At 41.9% G+C, this 17,903-nt stretch overlaps 1 protein-coding gene across 1 annotated transcript in view; it reads right to left on the bottom strand.

The window, feature by feature from the left end:
- Window positions 1-17,903, bottom strand: part of imp3 (IMP U3 small nucleolar ribonucleoprotein 3) — a 139,487-nt gene that overhangs the window by 80,507 nt on the left and 41,077 nt on the right. The window contains exon 3 of the mRNA XM_055642001.1: window positions 6,186-6,260. Coding sequence (XP_055497976.1) covers window positions 6,186-6,260 — 75 coding nt within the window. The remainder of the gene's footprint in view (window positions 1-6,185; window positions 6,261-17,903) is intronic.

The raw sequence follows: 17,903 nt of genomic DNA, 5'->3' as shown, positions 1-17,903 counted from the left end.
TTCTGCTGTGTGGGGATATTTTGTGTTGAATTCTATAGTGTGTTGAGTCCTGTTTATTTTTATTGTATGGCTGTATGGGAATTCATTTCACTGTGCCATCTGGCACACGTGACAATTAAATCTATCTTGTATCTTGTATCTGTATGCGCCGTCTGTGCACCTGGCTTCCTAGATTTAACCATTTGTATTTGTGTTTTTAACTGTCATTTTCTTTGCCCATATTCATCATGGTTATTACTTATTAATTATCACGGTTATTAAATGGATAAATCTCCACAGCCTGATGGGATCTTTCTCCGGTTATTGAGAGAGGCAAGAGAGGAGATCACTGGGGCCTTGACAATTTCTCTGTATTTTCGCTAACCACTAGTAAGATCCCGGAGGACTGGACAGTATCCAACATTGTTCCTTTGTTGAAGAAGGGTAGCAGCGATAATCCAGGAAATTAAAGACTGGCAAGTCTCATGTCAATGGTAGAGAATCTTTGGAGGATTCTTTGGATGGGATTTCTGCACATTTGCAAGAGAAAGGGCTAATAAGGGAGAGTCAGCCTGGCTTGGTCAGCAGCAGGTCATGCCTTAGAAAGTCTATGGAGTTTTCTGTGGAGGCGTCAATGATGATAGGTCGGTAGATGCCATCTGCATGGATTTTTGTACGGCATTTGATAACTTCCCTCAACATAGGCTGATCCAGAAAAGTAGGACACATGGTGACTTAGAGTCATAGTCACACAGCGTGGAAATAGGCCCTTCGGCCCAACTTGCCCATGCCAACCAACATGCCCCATCCACACAAGTACCACTTGGCCCATAACCCTCTAAACCTGTCCTATCTATGTACCTGTCCAAATGTCTCTTAAATGTTGTGATAGTACCTGCCTCAACTACCTCCTCTGACAGTTCATTCCAACACCCCACCACCCTTTGTGTAAACACCCCCACCCCCCCCCCCATCCCCCCCCCCCAACCCCCCACCCCCCCCCCCACCCCCCACCCACCCACTTTAAATAGTTTTCAATTACCCGACTCTGGGCAAAAGCCTATACATTTACCTGATCTATGCCTCTCAGAATTTTTTTCCACCTCTATAAGATCACCCCTCATTCCCCTGCGCTTTTAAGAAATAAAGTCCTAGCCTGCTCAACCTCTCCCTATAGCTCAGGCCCTCAAGCCCTGACAACACCCTTGCAAATCTTCCCTGCACCCTTTTCAGCTTGACAACATTTTTCCTATAACATGGTGACCAAAACTGAACACAATACTCTAAATGCGGCCTCACCAATGTCTTACACAACTGAAACATGGCCTCCCAACTTCTATACTCGATACTCTGACTGATGAAGGCCAAATGTGCTGAAAGCCTATTTGACCACCCTATCTACCTGTGATGCCACTTTCAATGAACTATGCACCTGCACTCCTTGAACCTTCTGCACTATACCGTTCCCCAGAGCGCTGCCATTCACTGTGCAGGTCCTGCCATGGTTTGATTTCCCAAAATACGACACCTCACATTTCTCTGCATTAAATTTCATCAACCATTCCTCAGCCCACCTGCCGAACTGAAGAAGATCCTGCTGCAATTTTAACGATCATCCTCACTATCTACAATACCACCCACTTTAGTGTCATTTGATCCTATGACGTGATGACAAATGTAGATGGGATGTAGTAAATTTGCAGATGACATCAAAATTGGTGGAATTGCTTGGAGATTGGCAAAGGTAGTAGCTTTAAAGGTAAATAAACAAGAGAAGATATGAGAGAAACTAGAAGCAGTCATAAAACAAAGCAAGAAGGAAACAAAACTTGGGGGAAGGGAGCAACAATATTGATGGCTTTGCATAAATCGAGCTGCATCACTGCTCATGATCTGAATCCACATCTATGCTTAACAGCGAATGACTGTATAGGAATTTGGCTTCGTCCAGATTTTTATTTTACACAATCTAATTTACTTTTGCTGCTGACAGGAAGAAAAACTAACAAAACCTACCAAGATCTCAGAAACAAGCGCTAAACTGCTACATGCACTTTCATCATCAAGTACTAATGTAGAAACCCATTCCCAACAATACAATGGCAACAACAAAACAAAGCTGGACAAACTCAGTGGGTTGGGCAGCATCCATGGAGGAAATGGACAGAGAATGTTTCAGATTGGGACATAGCTTCCAGACCGTCATGTGTCAAATTTATTGTCTTCCAATTATGAATCGTCCATGGCTTTTGGATAAGTCTGTCTAAGCTCAACACTACAACCAAGGTGAGGCACTGATCACTTGTCAAATTAAAACAATGGATCAAATTGACAATAGACAATAGGTGCAGGAGTAGGCCATTCGGCCCTTCGAGCCAGCACCGCCATTCAATGTGATCATGGCTGATCATCCCCAATCAGTACCCCTTTCCTGCCTTCTCCCCATATCTCCTGACTCCACTATGTTTAAGAGCCCTATCTAGCTCTCTCTTGAAAGCATCCAGAGAACCTGATGCCACCGCCCTCTGAGGCAGAGAATTCCACACTCACCACTCCCTGTGAGAAAATGTGTTTCCTCATCTCCGTTCTAAATGGCTTACTCCTTACTCTTAAACTGTGGCCCCTGGTTCTGGTCTCCCCCAACATCGGGAACATGTTTCATGCCACTAGCATGTCCAAGCCCTTAACAATCTTATATGTTTCAATGAGATCCCCTCTCATCCTAAACTCCAGAATGTACAAGCACAGCTGCTCCATTCTCTCAGCATATGACAGTCCCGCCATCCCGGGAATTAACCTTGTAAATGTATGCTGTACTCCCTCAATAGCAAGAATGTCCTTCCTCAAATTAGGGGACCAAAACTGCACACAATACTCCAGGTGTGGTCTCACTGGGGCCCTGTACAAGTGCAGAAGGACCTCTTTGTTCCTATACTCGACTACTCGTGTTATAAAGGCCAACATGCCATTTGCTCTCTTCACTGCCTGCTGTACCTGCATGCTTACGTTCATAGACTGATGTACAAGGACACCCAGATCACGTTGTACTTCCCCTTTTCCCAACTTGACGCCATTTAGATAGTAATCAGCCTTCCTGTTTTTGCTACCAAAGTGGATAGCCTCACATTTATCTGCATTAAACTTAATCTGCCATGCACCTGCCCACTCCCCCATCCTGTCCAAGTCACCCTGCATTCTTATAGCATCCTCCTCACAGTTCACACTGCCACCCAGCTTTGTGTCATCTGCAAATTTGCTAATGTTACTTTGAATCCCTTCATCCAAATCATTGATGTATGTTGAAAATAGCTGTGGTCCCAGCACTGAGCCTTGCAGTACCCCACTAGTCACTGCCTGCCATTCTGAAAGGGACCCGTTAATCCCTACTCTTTGTTTCCTGTCTGCCAACTACTTCTCTATCCATGTCAGCACTCGTGTCAGCACCCCAATAACATGTGCCCTAATTTTGCCCACTAATCTCCTATGTGGGACCTAATCAAATGCTTTCTGAAAGTCCAGGTACACTACATCCACTGGCTACATCTCCGAAAAATTCCAGAAGATTAGTCAAGCATGATTTCCCCTTCATAAATCCATGCTGACTCGGACCGATCCTGTTACTGCTATCCAAATGTTCGGCTATCTCATCTTTCATAATTGACTCCAGCATCTTCCCCACCACCGATGTCAGGTTAACTGGTCAATAATTACCTGTTTTCTTTCTCTCGCCTTTCTTAAAAAGTGGAATAACATTAGCTACCCTCCAATCCACAGGAACTGATCCTGAGTCTATAGAACATTGGAAAATGATCACCAATGCATCCACGATTTCTAGAGCCACTTCCTCAAGTACCCTGGGGTGCAGACCATCAGGACCTGGGGATATATCAGCCTTTAGTCCCATCAGTCCATCCAACACCATTTCCTGCCTAATGTGGATTTCCTTCAGTTCCTCTTTCACCCCAGATCCTCTGGCCACTACTAAATCAGGAAGATTGTTTTGTCCTCCTTAGTGAAGACAGATCCAAAGTGCCTGTTCAACTCATCTGCCATTTCCTTGTTCCCCATAATTGTTTGAAGCCTTTTTCATTCAATAAAAATAGAACAACTACCTCGTGCCCTCCATAATGTTTGGACAAAGACCCATCATTTATTTATTTGCCTCTGTACTCCACAATTTGAGATTTGTAATTTTAAAAATTCACATGTGGTTCAAGCGCACATTGTCAGATTTTATTAAAGGCAATTTTTATACATTTTGGTTTCATCATGTAGAAATGACAGCTGTGTTTATACATAGTCCCCCCATTTCAGGGCACCATAATGTTTGGGACACATGGCTTCACAGGCATTTGTAATTGCTCAGGTGTATTTAATTGCCTCCTTAATGCAGGTATAAGTGAGCTCTCAGCATCTAGTCTTTCCTCCAGTCTTTGTATCACCTTGGAAACTTTTATTGCTGTTTATCAATATGAGGACCAAAGTTTTGCCAATGAAACACAAAGAAGCCATTATGAGGCTGAGAAACAAGAATACAATTGTTAGAGACATTAGCCAAACCTTAGGCTTACCAAAATCAACTGTTTTGAATGTCATTAAGAAAGAGAGCACTGGTGAGCTTACTAATCGCAAAGGGACTGGCAGGCCAAGGAAGATCTCCACAGCTGATGACAGAAGAATTCTCTCTATAATAAAGAAAAAAACCCAAGCACCAGTCCGTCAGGTCAGAAACATTCTTCAGGAGTCAGGTGTGGATTTGTCAATGACCACTGTCCACAGAAGACTTCATGAACAGAAATACAGAGGCAACACTGCAAGATGCAAACCACTGGTTAGCCACAAAAATAGGATGGCCGGGTTAGTTTGCCAAGAAATACCTAAAAGAGCGACCACAGTTCTGGAAAAAGGTCTTGTGGACCGATGAGACGAAGATTAACCTATATCAGAGTGATGGCAAGAGCAAAGTATGGAGGAGAGAAGGAACTGCCCAAGATCCAAAGCATATCACCTCATCTGTGAAACACGGTGGTGGGGGTGTTATGGCTTGGGCATGTATGGCTGCTGAAGGTACTGGCTCATTTATCTTCATTGATGATACAATTGCTGATGGTAGTAGCATAATGAATTCTGAAGTGCATAGACACATCCTATCTGCTGAAGTTCAAACAAATGGCTCAAAACTCATTGGTCAGCGGTTCAGTCTACAGCAAGACAATGATCCCAAACATACTGTTAAAGCAACAAAGGAGATTTTCAAAGCTAACAAATGGTCAATTCTTGAGTGGCCAAGTCAATCACCCGATCTGAACACAATTGAGCATGCTTTTTATACGCTGAAGAGGAAACTGAAGGGGACTAGCCCCCAAAACAAGCATAAGCTAAAGATGGCTGCAATACAGGCCTGGCAGAGCATCATCCGAGAAGACACCCAGCAACTGGTGATGTCCATGAATCGCAGACTTCGAGCAGTCATTGCATGCAAAGGATATGCAACAAAATACTAAACATGACTACTTTCATTTACATGACCTTGCTGTGTCGCAAACATTATGGTGCCCGGAAATGGGGGGGGGGGGGGGGGGGGGGGAAACTATGTATAAACACTGCTGTAATTTCTACATGGTGAAACCAAAATGTATAAAATTGGCCTTAATTAAAAACTGACAATGTGCACTTTAACAAACATGTGATTTTTTTCTATTACAAATCTCAAATTGTGGACTACAGAGGCAAATAAATAAATGATGGGTCTTTGTCCCAAACATTATGGAGAGCACTAGACACTGTTAAATAGTGCTGTGGGGTTTGAAGGTACCTTCAGCACTCAAATAAATTGTTGTGTCCCCCTATTCAATTGACTGGCCATTGTCACAGCTTTGGACGATGTTTCTAGGCCATGTTAATTCAGCAACTGGTTTCTGGGAGTCACACAATGTATAATAAACAAGATTGTTGTATAATATACATTATACAAGTCACTCAATGTATAATATAAATCATTTTATGTCATGCCGTTAATGAACAAAAAGGGAATATGAACCGATTCAAATATGAGCAGAGGAAAAAAAACGTCATGAATTCAGAACATCACAAAGTACTTTGAATCCAACGGTTAATGTGCAGGCTTTGCCTATCTTATCACTAGGTGCAAGGCATTCTAAATTACTCCACCCTAGACTATGCCAAAGCTCATTACCAATTCATACCTGCAGAATGATGATGCTGACACTTTCTCACAGAGTTGTAGTCCTTGCCTTGTGGAGATCAGGCCCAATGAATATCTGGAAATAAAACATGAAGAAGTTCTGTTAAATAATCCCAATAAATTCAATAACAATTTCTCACGATGTCCCACTGAGAGAAAAATAGTTTATGCTGGACTAAGTGGGACATGTTGGGTCCCATGTTCACACGGGAGAGCTGGTCCCCCAACGAAATAGTCCACCTCTTCACCAATTCCAATATTGGTGGCCAGTGGGGGTAAGCTTTCTAGAGCGCTAGTATGGGTGTTGTGGGCTGAAGGGACTGGTTTCCAAATGGCTAGTATGGACATTGTGGGCCAAATGGATTCTTGGGCTGGCAGCTCAGTCACTCAAGCCTGTTGTGCTGGCAGCTCACTCACGGCTGGTGGGCTGGCAATTGACACGGCTATTCCTTGAAATTCCATTTCAAGCAGGGTCCAAGTCCACCAAACTCAAGTGCAGTTTCATACCACTTCAAGCAGGGTGCAAGGCCACCAAATTCATGTGCAGTTTCATGCCACCAAGCAGGGTGCAAGGCCACCAAATTCAAGTGCAGTTTCATGCCATTTCAAACAGGGTGCAAGGCCACCAAATTCAAGTGCAGTTTCATGCTATTTCAAGCAGGGTGCAAGGCCACCAAATTCAAGTGCAGTTTCATACCACTTCAAGCAGGGTGCAAGACAACCAAATTCAAGTGCAGTTTCATACCACTTCAAGCAGGGTGCAGGGCCACCAAATTCAAGTGCAGTTTCGTACCACTTCAAGCAGGGTGCAAGGCCACCAAATTCAAATGCAGTTTCATACCATTTCATGCAGGGTGCAAGGCCACCACATTCAAATGCACTTTCATACCATTTCAAGTAGGGTGAAACCACCATAAAACCACACAAAACACCACATAAACTCCACACTCACAGTACAGTAGATATTCAGTGTGTTCAGTTGATTCATAGCTCAGAGTCGTGACCTCTCCCTCCCCCACCTTGCAGAGACTGAGCCACACCCACACTTCCGGGTTTTATAAAACCTCCCCCCTTGTACTGGAAAGGGCGTGGCCTTCATGGCATGATTGACAGGAGAGAGATTCTCAACATTTTTTAAACACAAATAAACACTTTTATTTTTCATTGATGGGAAGAATCCTCTGCACCTGATGAGCGGAGGGAGACTGAGTAAGATGGCCAAAAATCACAACCGTAAGTGGTAGCGTTATATCTAAAATAAACACACAGTGCAAACAGGAAGTTGTCAAGTTTAGGCTTTTAATCATTTGCCATTTCAAAGCAACCACCACCAACCATTTCCTGAGCTTTATTTCAAAGCAACCACCACCACCACTGTGCTTTATTTTAAAGCAACCACCACCAACCATTTTGCTGTGCTATATTTCAAAGCAACCACCACCAACAATTTTGCTGTGCTTTTTCAAGCCAACCACATTTTCATTTTCAAACCACATTAAGGGTACTCAAGGTCAGTAAAACCACACTCAGTTTAGTAGACATGTGTTCAGTGTTATTCACAGCTCAGACTGAGAGCCTCTCGCTCCCCCATCTTGACTGAGAGCCTCTCGCTCCCCCAGACTGACTGAGGCACTCAACACTTCCGGGTTTTATAGTCCCTCCAGAAGGGGCATGGCCTTCAGGAGAGAGAATCTCAACATTTTTTAAACACTAATAACACTTTTATTTTTCATCGATGGGAAAAATCCTCGTCCTGCGCATTGGGGGGGACTCTGAGTAAGATGGCCAAAAATCACAGCCATAAGTGGCAGCGTTTTTTTCTAAAATCAATATACAGAACAACGGGAAGTGGTCAAGATCAGACTTTTAGTAATATATAGATTGCTCAAAAACATTTACTTTTAGAAATCGACTGCTACAAATGAATCATGCTGCAAATCATTGCTCAGCCTGAACGTGTTATCCTGCCCACAACACCCATTGGCATGTTAGTTTGTTACATTCTGCATTTGCTTAATTTAGCAACAGCAAAAAGAAAGCTGATATATAATTTCCTCTCATTGCTCTCTAAAGGAATATTTTTCAAGATGCAAAACCCAGAAGATGTCACACTGTGCGATACCTAAGAAACTAAGTGTGTGGTGGTAGCCTTGCACTGTGGAATACAGGTTACATTAGGTCCAAGACTTTGGGAATTAAAACTTTTAGATTCAGTGCCAAGAAAAGATTTTACACAGAATTGAAATCAATTACAAGCAGGTATTGCCTAAAGCATAAAATTTCCCTGAATATTTTCAAAGCTCGTTAAAAAACCTAAAGGCAATAAAGAAACTGGCAAAATGTCCAAAGAAGGCAATCTGGCAGAAAGGAAGTTGGGATATATGAAAGGATATGATGAGAGGGACAGTGTGGAAGAAAAGTAGATTAAAAAATGTTAATTATTAGAATAAGTACACTGTTGTCAAAACGTGGCCTTTATTTTCAGTTAGCAAATAGTGGTGGGCCTTCTCAAATCACAGCAGTCAAGGAGTATTGCTGTTTGATATCGGTGTTACAGAATTTTGACATAGGGTTATGTCCACAATATTATGGGAAGCAATTGTGCTCATTGCAACAATAGTTTTGGATGCTGCAGCCAATGAACCCAGTGGAGTTGCTCTGGAGTGTCTAATACAGGACAGCGGACAATGTAACATTAGACCTCAAGATCATGACACAGGAGCAAAATTAGGCTATTCAGCCCATCGAGTTTACTCCACCATTCAATCATGGCTGATCTATTTTTCCCCCCTCAACCCCTTTCTCCTGCCTTCTCCCCGTAACCTTTGACCCTCTTCCGAATCAAGAACTAATCAATCTCTACTTTAAAAATACACTTGGCCTCCACAGCCATCTGTGGCACTGAATTCCACAGATTTCCCGCCCTCTGACTAAATAAATTCCTCCTCATCTCTATTCTAAAGGAAGATCCTTTCATTCGGAGGCAATCACCTCTGGTTTTAGACTCTCCCATTACTGGAAACATCCTTTCCACATCCACTCAATCTAGGCCTTTACTTATTCATAATTGCATCATTCTCCATCACATACATGGTAACAGGTCTTGTAACTTTTCTAGACTTTGGCCAAATCTTAATATCAAAGATTAATGGACAATATTTTAAACATGTGTGTCAGCTGTACACCATTTTGAAACATTAATTTTGACATATCACTAATGTGAAAGCGACAATGAAGTAAAATACAACTCTTTCATTTTTATAAAATTGTAGTGGTTCAAAATTATACCTTTTCAAATGCATCCAACAGGTTTAATTTAATTGAACACAGGCATAAATAACTTAATTCTCAAAGATGATACGGATTTGATGTTGAAGAAAGTGTCTTTCCCCTGCCACAAAGTTTAAACATGAATAAGAGGATAGGATAATAAAGCAGAATCGCAGTTACAGAGCACTGTTCATACTCTCAATCTGTCCCAAAGCACTTGATAACAAAGTTAATATGGTAAGTGCAGTCACTCACTGAAAAAAAGGGTGGTTTACGAGCAGTGAAGTCTCATAAACAGCAAATTAATGGCCAGGTCCTCTGGTTTTGGCAGTTCTGGAAGTGGCAAAAAAAAAAACTGCCTCAGTTGCAAGATTAATTCTAGCTCCTCTTAAATGGTGCCATTTGTTTATCTTCCTCAAGAAACCCTCAGGCAAGAGCTCTTTAATATGTTGAGCAAAAACAAAGTGCTGGAGGAACGCAGCAGCTCGGGCAGCATCTGTGCTGGGAAATGGACAGACGACACTTCAGCTTTGGACCCTTCTTCCACCCGAATGGAGCGGAAGGGGAGGGGGGGTTGGAGGGTAGAAAGATGGAAAATAAAGATATAGGGAGGCACAAACGTGGCAAATGATAGGTGGATATTGGTGCGTTGGAGGTGGGAGTGAATGGCAGATGGGTTGGGCAAGTGGCAAAGACTAGAGGAAAGACTAGAGGTGAGATTGAGACAAAAGGCTGTGTCAGCATGGACAGAAGAGGAGGAATGAATCGCGAATTGGGGGAGAGGAGGTGGGAAGAAGTGGTTAAAAAAGGAAAATTGGGGACTCGGGGATGGGAGATAAGCGGAGGAGCAGGAGCAAGGAACAGAGTGATGGGATAGTTTGAGAAAGTGTGCACAAGGAAGGGTGGTCAAAGGTTTTTGTTTCCACTTGGAGAATTCAATATCCACACCATTGGGTTGCAAGCTGTTCAAGCAGAATACAAAGTGCTGTTCTTCCAAACTACATGTGGCCTCACTCAGGAATGAAGGAGGCCCTAGACAGAATGGTCACTATGGAAATGGGAATGGGAAAGGGAGTTAAAACCGCAGCTGGGAGATTCAGGGAGTCTTGGCAGACTGTTTTTGCCGAAAGTCAACCTGTCTACGCTTGATCTTGCTGATGCAGAGGACATAATCAGGAATACTGAATGCAATAGATGAGATTGGAAGGGACTCAAATGAACCTCTGTCTTGCCTGGAAGGGTTGTCGGAATCCCTGGATGGAAGTGAAATGAGGTGTAGGGACAGGTGTTGCATCTCCTGCAATTGCAAGAGAATGCATCTGAGTAGGGAGACAGTTGAGTGGGGAGAGATGAGTGAACCAAGGTGTTGCAAAGTGATCTCTGTGGAAAGGTGTAGGTACATGAAGATGCAACTGGTGGTGGGATCACATTGAATGTGCAGGAGGCTGGTGGGGTGAAAGTCTTTGTACTGCCCCAAGAGAAGGGGGACCGAGAACAGAACTGCAGAAAACAGGAAACATGGGCGAGGGCACTTTTACTGATGAATGAGGACATCCAAGCTGCCAGAGAGTGGAAAGCTTCATCTTTGGGATCAGACAAAGCAACTGAGAGAATGGATGGTAATAATTAATAAGGTATCTGACTGACAAAGGAAGATTCCATCTCCACAAAATGTAATTTTAGCAAACCAGGAACTGAACTTAAATCAGTGTATTTAGTGACCAATCTAGGATCCGTGACAAGGAACTGCAAATGTAATCTCTGGTTTAACCCCGATTATCAAATCTTTCCACTGATAAATGACACATAAATTCACTTTGAATTTCACCTTGAAATGTCCCTAACAAAGAATCATAACGAAAGCAACCTTTCAACTTTTTCTTCTTGCGAATGAAACATAAACCAAAGGAATAGTTAGATCTCAAGCCGGGTGTTGAGCAGCCAGGTTGTTGTCTCTGCGTCAATGTCTGCCAAGCCCTGAGCTCCATTTGGTGGGTGGTCGAGCGGGCACCCAGCGATGACATGGTTGGCTAGCTGTGGTTCTGCTCTGCTGGGCTCTGGCGGAGTCCCCATCTCCACATGCTAGCATTGAAACGTCCAACTCCAGTACAAAGTCTGTTGAGCTTCACCCATGCTCCTCAGGGGAGGTCAGACCCTGGACAGCTTTTATCTGGTGAAGAGATGTAGCTGTGTAATGGAGATGAGATTGCCTTCCACTCCTGTGACCACTTGATGGCTATCCAGTGTGCTTTTGTCTCAGTTGGCTGGATGGATGCTAGGAGTTGGTTCCCATGTAGAGCAAAGAGGTGACGGAACTTCAGTCGGGGTGGCCTCTGCTCTCTGCTGATAGCCCGATGGAGGAGGTGATCTGGGTCCATGGCACGACGAGAAATGCCAGAGTTGCTGCTTGCTTTCGGATCCCTGCAGGCGGAATGCCTGCAAGTATTGGGAGCTGCTCGACTGGAGTAGGTTGAAGGCACCCAGTGATGGTTCCAAAGGTCTGTTCAGGCTCGTGTCTACCTGGCTAGTATGTCTACTTCTCCTCCATAAGGATACGCAGTATTCAGCTGGGGAATACAAGAACTAAGGCAGAGGTGCGAAGAGTTAATGGACTGGCTCCCCAATTTGTTTCTGCCAGGCGTCGGATGAGGCCGCTACGTGCCATGACCTTGTCACGGAGACTAGCCAGGTGTTGATGAAATGTAAGCGACCTGTTGTTAACAAAGTCAGCTAGCTCTCGCTTAGCTTCCTTGTTGTTTAGATGGAATACTGTTGACACTGTTTTTCCTTCGCTCAGCTTTAGACGCCACTATCGTAGGTATATTGCTAAAGTCCCCATGTCTTGACTCAAGGAACGTTTGATTATCTTCCACTCTTTGTGCCTAATCAGGATGGCTAGATCATCAGCATACCCATATTTTCCAGCGATGGTCTCTGGGAGGTCATGGATGTACACGTTGAAAATTTCCCTTTTAAATTTCCAAGGGACTATTTCCCTGCCTTTCCATGGCAGAGGTATTGGAAACAAGAGGCCATAGGTTTATGGTGAGGAGGAGTTTTACCTTAGGAGTTCATCAAGGATTTATTCACATTTGAAAAATGAGTAGAAATATTTTATGGAACAACAACACGATAAATTGGATCAGAACAATTTTGTTGGGTTGTCTGCTCCCCATGCAGAATATAAGGTGTTGTTTCTCCAATTTGCATATAGTCTCACTCTGGCAGTGGAGGAGGCCCAGGACTGAGAGGATGATATCGAAATGGGAAGGGAAGTTAATAAGGTTGGCAATCAGGAGATTCAGCAGGTCTTGGCAGACTGAGCGCAATCGCTTGGCAAAACGGGCGCCTAGTCTACTCTTGGTCTCGCCGATGTAAAGGAGACCATACCGGGAGCACCAAATGCAGAAGATGAAATTAGAGGAGGTGCATGTGAACTTCTCTCACCTGGAAGATGTTCACCTGAACATTGAATTCTCCAATTATAGGTAACTAACCAATAACAGCCCTTACCCATGCCCCCATCACCTACTACCTATATCCCTTCTTCTGGCTTCACTATTTGTGCATTTTCTCCTAACTCATAGTCTTTTATCTTCCCATCTCTGGCCTTTGTCCACCCATCTGCCAATCACACTGCCTCACCTGCATCCATCCATGACTTGCCAGGCTTTGCCCTGTCCCATCTCTCTTCCAGCTTTCTCCTCCCACTTCAATCAGCCTGAAGGGTCATGAATGAAACATCACCTATCCATGTTCTCCAGAGATGCCACCTGACCAGCTGAGTTACTGCAGTACCTTCTTTAACACAATAAATTAGCTGTTCTTAAACATTTATTGTTTAAGTGGAACTTTAATATCAAAACATGTTAGCAAAACTTCATACAAATTATTACAAAAACAGCCATTTATATGCAAAAGTCCCAAACCAAAAACAGCTTCCTGCATGCTTCATCGCTTGCCAAGCTGTGTTTACTATTCTACCTTAATCTCTATTGTCAATATGAAGTGGTTGAGGCATACCATGAGTCATTTAAATGTTTCAGTTTAGCATGATAAAAACATTTTTCTTGTCATCTTTCCCTCAATACACATGACTTAACATGCGTGCTACCTGGAATTTTTGGTGCATGGGAAATAATTTTGAAAAAACCTTTAAGATGGAAATGTAATCTGCTATAACTGCAAAAGACAATGCATTAAGTGACCTACTAAAACACCTTAAATTGTATCAGTTCCAAAAAAAATAATTTGACAATTGCATCAACCACTCCCATGATAAATAAAGGAACCTACCTCATTTAAAATGTCATTTAAGTTCTCCTTCTGGTATCCCAAAATTAGAAACCAAAACCAGATTTTTATTTTACTTTTTACTCCTCCCTTTTAGTTTATCCAAAAACATGAATCACAGAATTACAGTTCCCACTCTTCAAATGTCTTATTGTACAAATGTTCAATTCCGCAACTTCAATTAAAATGAATAAATGCATATAGAAAATGCAAAATTTAGCAGTATTTCTCAATATTCCCCTTCCTTGACACCAAAGCAAATTGCACCAGTAAGGATCTTGGTTAAGAGTGATTATTTTTTTTTGCTATAGTTCACATTGGCTTATGTATGAATTGTAACAAAAATGTAGAGATCAATGAGTCGTATGCCAGTTTCCAACTTATCAAATGAAGATTTGCAAGAGAAAGAGAGGGTGCAAACTTCAAACAGGGAAGGGTAATCTGTTCCACAAGGCCATGCAATCAGAAAATTGATGTCAGAGTGACAAAGTAAGCTAAATTAAGCGAGCAGGTTTGACAGTTATCACCTTCAGAATGCCATTAAAGGAACACCACAAATTCTCATAAACATACTTGGCCACTCAAGAATTTACCATTTTTTGGCTTTGAAAAACTTTAACAGTATGTTTGGGATCATTGTCTTGCTGTAGAATGAACCACCGGCCAATGAGTTTTGAAGCATTTGTTTGAACTTGAGCAGCTAGGATGTGTCTATACACTTCAGAATTCATTATGCTACTACCATTAGCTGTTGTTTCATCTATGAAGATAAGGGAGCCAATACCTTCAGCAGTCATACATGCCCAGGCTATAACACCCCCACTACCATGTTTCACAAATGAGATGGTGTGCATTGGATCTTGGGCAGTTCCTTCTCTCCTCCACACTTTGCTCTTGCCATCACTCTGATATAAGTTAATCTCCGTCTCATCTGTCCGCAAGACCTTTTCCCAGAACAGTGGTTGCTCTTTTAAGTACTTTTTGGCAAACTGTAGCCTAGCCATCCTATTTTTGCAACTAACCAGTGGTTTGCATCTTGCAGTGTTGCCTCTGTATTTTGTTCATGAAGACGTCCGCGGACAGTGGTCATTGACAAATCCACACCTAACTCCTGAAGAATGTTTCTGATCTGTCGGACAGGTGTTTGGGGATTTTTGTTTATTATCGAGAGAAATCTTCTGTCATCAGCTGTGGAGGTCTTCCTCGACCTGCCAGTCCCTTTGTGATTAGTAAGCTCACCAGTGCTCTCTTTCTTCTTAATGAAGTTCCAAACAGTTGATTTTGGTAAGCCTAAGGTTTGGCTGGTTTCTCTCAAAGAGTTTTATTTTTGTTTCTCACTCATAATGGCTTATTTGAGTTTCATTGGCACAACTTTGGCCCTCATGTTGATAAAGAGCAATAAAAGTTTCCAAAGGTGATGGAAAGTGGAATAAAGACTAGGTGCTGAGAGCTCTCTTTTATCTGCATGAAGGAGGCAATTAAACACACCTGAGCAATTACAAACGCCTGTGAAGCCATGTGTCCCAAACATTATGATGCCCTGAAATTGGGGGTACTATGTATAAACACAGCTGCAATTTCTGCACGGTAAAACCAAAATGTATAAAAATGGCCTTTAATAAAATCTGACAATGTGCACTTTAACTACATGTGATTTTTTTTTTTCTATTATAAATCTCAAATTGTGGAGTACAGAGGCAAATAAATAAATGATGGGTCTTTGTCCCAAACATTATGGGGGGGCAATGTATTACATACAACTAATACTATGTTATCTTATGGACCAAATAAAATGGTTACCATCAGGTTTCAACACATCTTGCTAAACTACCCTTTATAAAACTAAACGTTTTAATTTACTAGGGCCATTCTATCCTAGATCTCACATTCCATTTCTGAAAGACAAAATTTACATTAGCCACCACTAGCACTCCAGGACAGCTCAATATTTGCGCAATTTATGATTATTATTGGTCAATAAGCCAGCTCACTGCAACTTCCTCAATTCCAAGTAGCCAGATGACTATGTTAGACAATGATAGGCAATGAAAGCAGCCCGCCCTAGCACGCTATTATTGTTATGTGAAAAACTAATGGGAAATAGCATTAGTCACTAGATCAAACATTACTTCCACTGTAAAAGCAAATGACGACCAGCTCACTTTATTTACCAGTTCAAAAAGACCCGACACACTTATTCCACCAAGCACATCATCACACGATTGCTCAATGAATTCAAGGTTTCTCTCCACATTTCTTCCTGTGGAGAACAGTTTTGTATGCTCATCATTTTAGTGGACAATTTCACATCAGACTACATTTTTTAAGAGAGGGTAGCAAATCGTACCAATGCAACAAACGAAGGCATCAACTATTTCCCGATCAGAGAATGTTGCCAAGACGGAACAACCATATTGCAGATTTGCAAATAGTGACAAAAAAATCTTATTACTTGATGAACCAAGAGAGTATGGTATTAAAAGAAAGACAATCTATTGGAGACAGCATAACAAAGACCATCCACCCAAACTGTTAACACTGTTTGTCCCCACAAATGCTGCCAAACTCAAGTCAACTTAGGGCGGCATGGCAGCTGAGTTGTTGCCTTACAGCGCCAGAGACCCTGGTTCAGTCTGTACAGATTTTGTACATTCTCCCCATAACCATGTGAGTTTCCCCGGGTGCTCCAGTTTCCTCCCACACTCCAAAGACGTACAGGTTTGTAGGTTAATTAGCTTCGGTAAAAATTGTGAATTGTCCCTAGTGTGTAGGATAGTGCTGGTGCATGGGGATCGCTGATCGAGGCAGACTCCGTGGGCTGATGGGCCCATTTCTGCGCTGTATCTCTAAGCTAAACTACAAAGTACTTAACATCTCTTCCCGGTTTTCATTTTAGCAACAACAAGGTTTTTGATTTTTTTTGTTCAAGACTTTCTCCTCGCTCTATTTGGTTTTGTCAGCGGGATTTGTACCAAATGTACTTTTTTGATGCTCAGAATTTCAAAACAATGGACTTTCATATGGATATCCTATCTTTTAGAGTAGTCGGCAAGCCACAAAAGTTGGCTCGACTATAAAGCCATTTCTGACTGGCACGTCATTACAAATGAGAGGGTACTGGCAAACTCCATGCAAATACTGGAAGATTGTACCAAGTATTTTGCAGCTAACTCTTTTTGGCACAGTCGTGATAGTAGGTCCATTGTTTCTCATACAGGAATCCACAGGTATTATTTGGAAGAAAGATAATTGGCATATCAGACACAGTTGGATTTCAACCTACCATGTTTCTCTCAATTTTATCTTTTGGGGCAAAAAAATGTAGCATTTCTATAGAAGAATTAGAAGATTTGGAAGAAATAATATTTATGAAATGTAAACAATGACACTGGTCCACATTTCTGCTAGGGCTAAAGGAACTGTACAATATTTGACAGGGGCAAATTACACAAATACAACATCTAAACTTCCATTCATAGTGTTAAGAGTAACTGTGAACTCAAAAATTATTCAAAAACAAAAACAGAACTAATCTATTCAAAGCAAGTTAACCGCTTCTTAAATTATATCAGAATTTAAAGTTCAAATCTCTTTTCATGTCTAAATTTAAGTTATTTTCAGAAATACAAATGGCAGTTTGAACTTAAATATAATATGTGCCAATAATTACTTGTCACGACATTGTCTATTGATATTTCGCTTTAATGAAAAACAGATATCCCACGTTTTTCACGAGAAGATTGTCCTAAACAAGATGTTTTGTCATCCAGACATATCAGGAAAGATGCTCAGCGAGGGATATTTTAAGAAAAGTAGAGAGAGCTCTTGTTTCAGGGAATTTCTGAGAATCGGCCACCACAACTTCGTACAATGATGCAGCAATTAAATGAGGATATTCGGAATTCCGGAATAAAAAGTGTGCAGATAACTCAATTTTAAATTCAAGTTGTTAACCAGAAGAATATGTCATCAACATAAAAACAATAAGCAGACAGGATTCAGGTTCAGAGTTTTGCTTGACCTCATTTCGAGGGAATGTGAGAAATCAAAGAAAAACTGCATTGAATAGTTAAGACTGAAGGGAATACAATGAATGTAGTTTCAGCAACAGATGGGCCAAGGTGGAGATGAAAATAGGCAATGTTGCTGCTGAGAA

Source organism: Leucoraja erinacea, chromosome 10 (genome assembly GCF_028641065.1).
Source record: "Leucoraja erinacea ecotype New England chromosome 10, Leri_hhj_1, whole genome shotgun sequence".
Classification (NCBI taxonomy): Eukaryota; Metazoa; Chordata; class Chondrichthyes; order Rajiformes; family Rajidae; genus Leucoraja; species Leucoraja erinaceus.
This window is presented reverse-complemented; position numbering and strand designations above follow the sequence as displayed.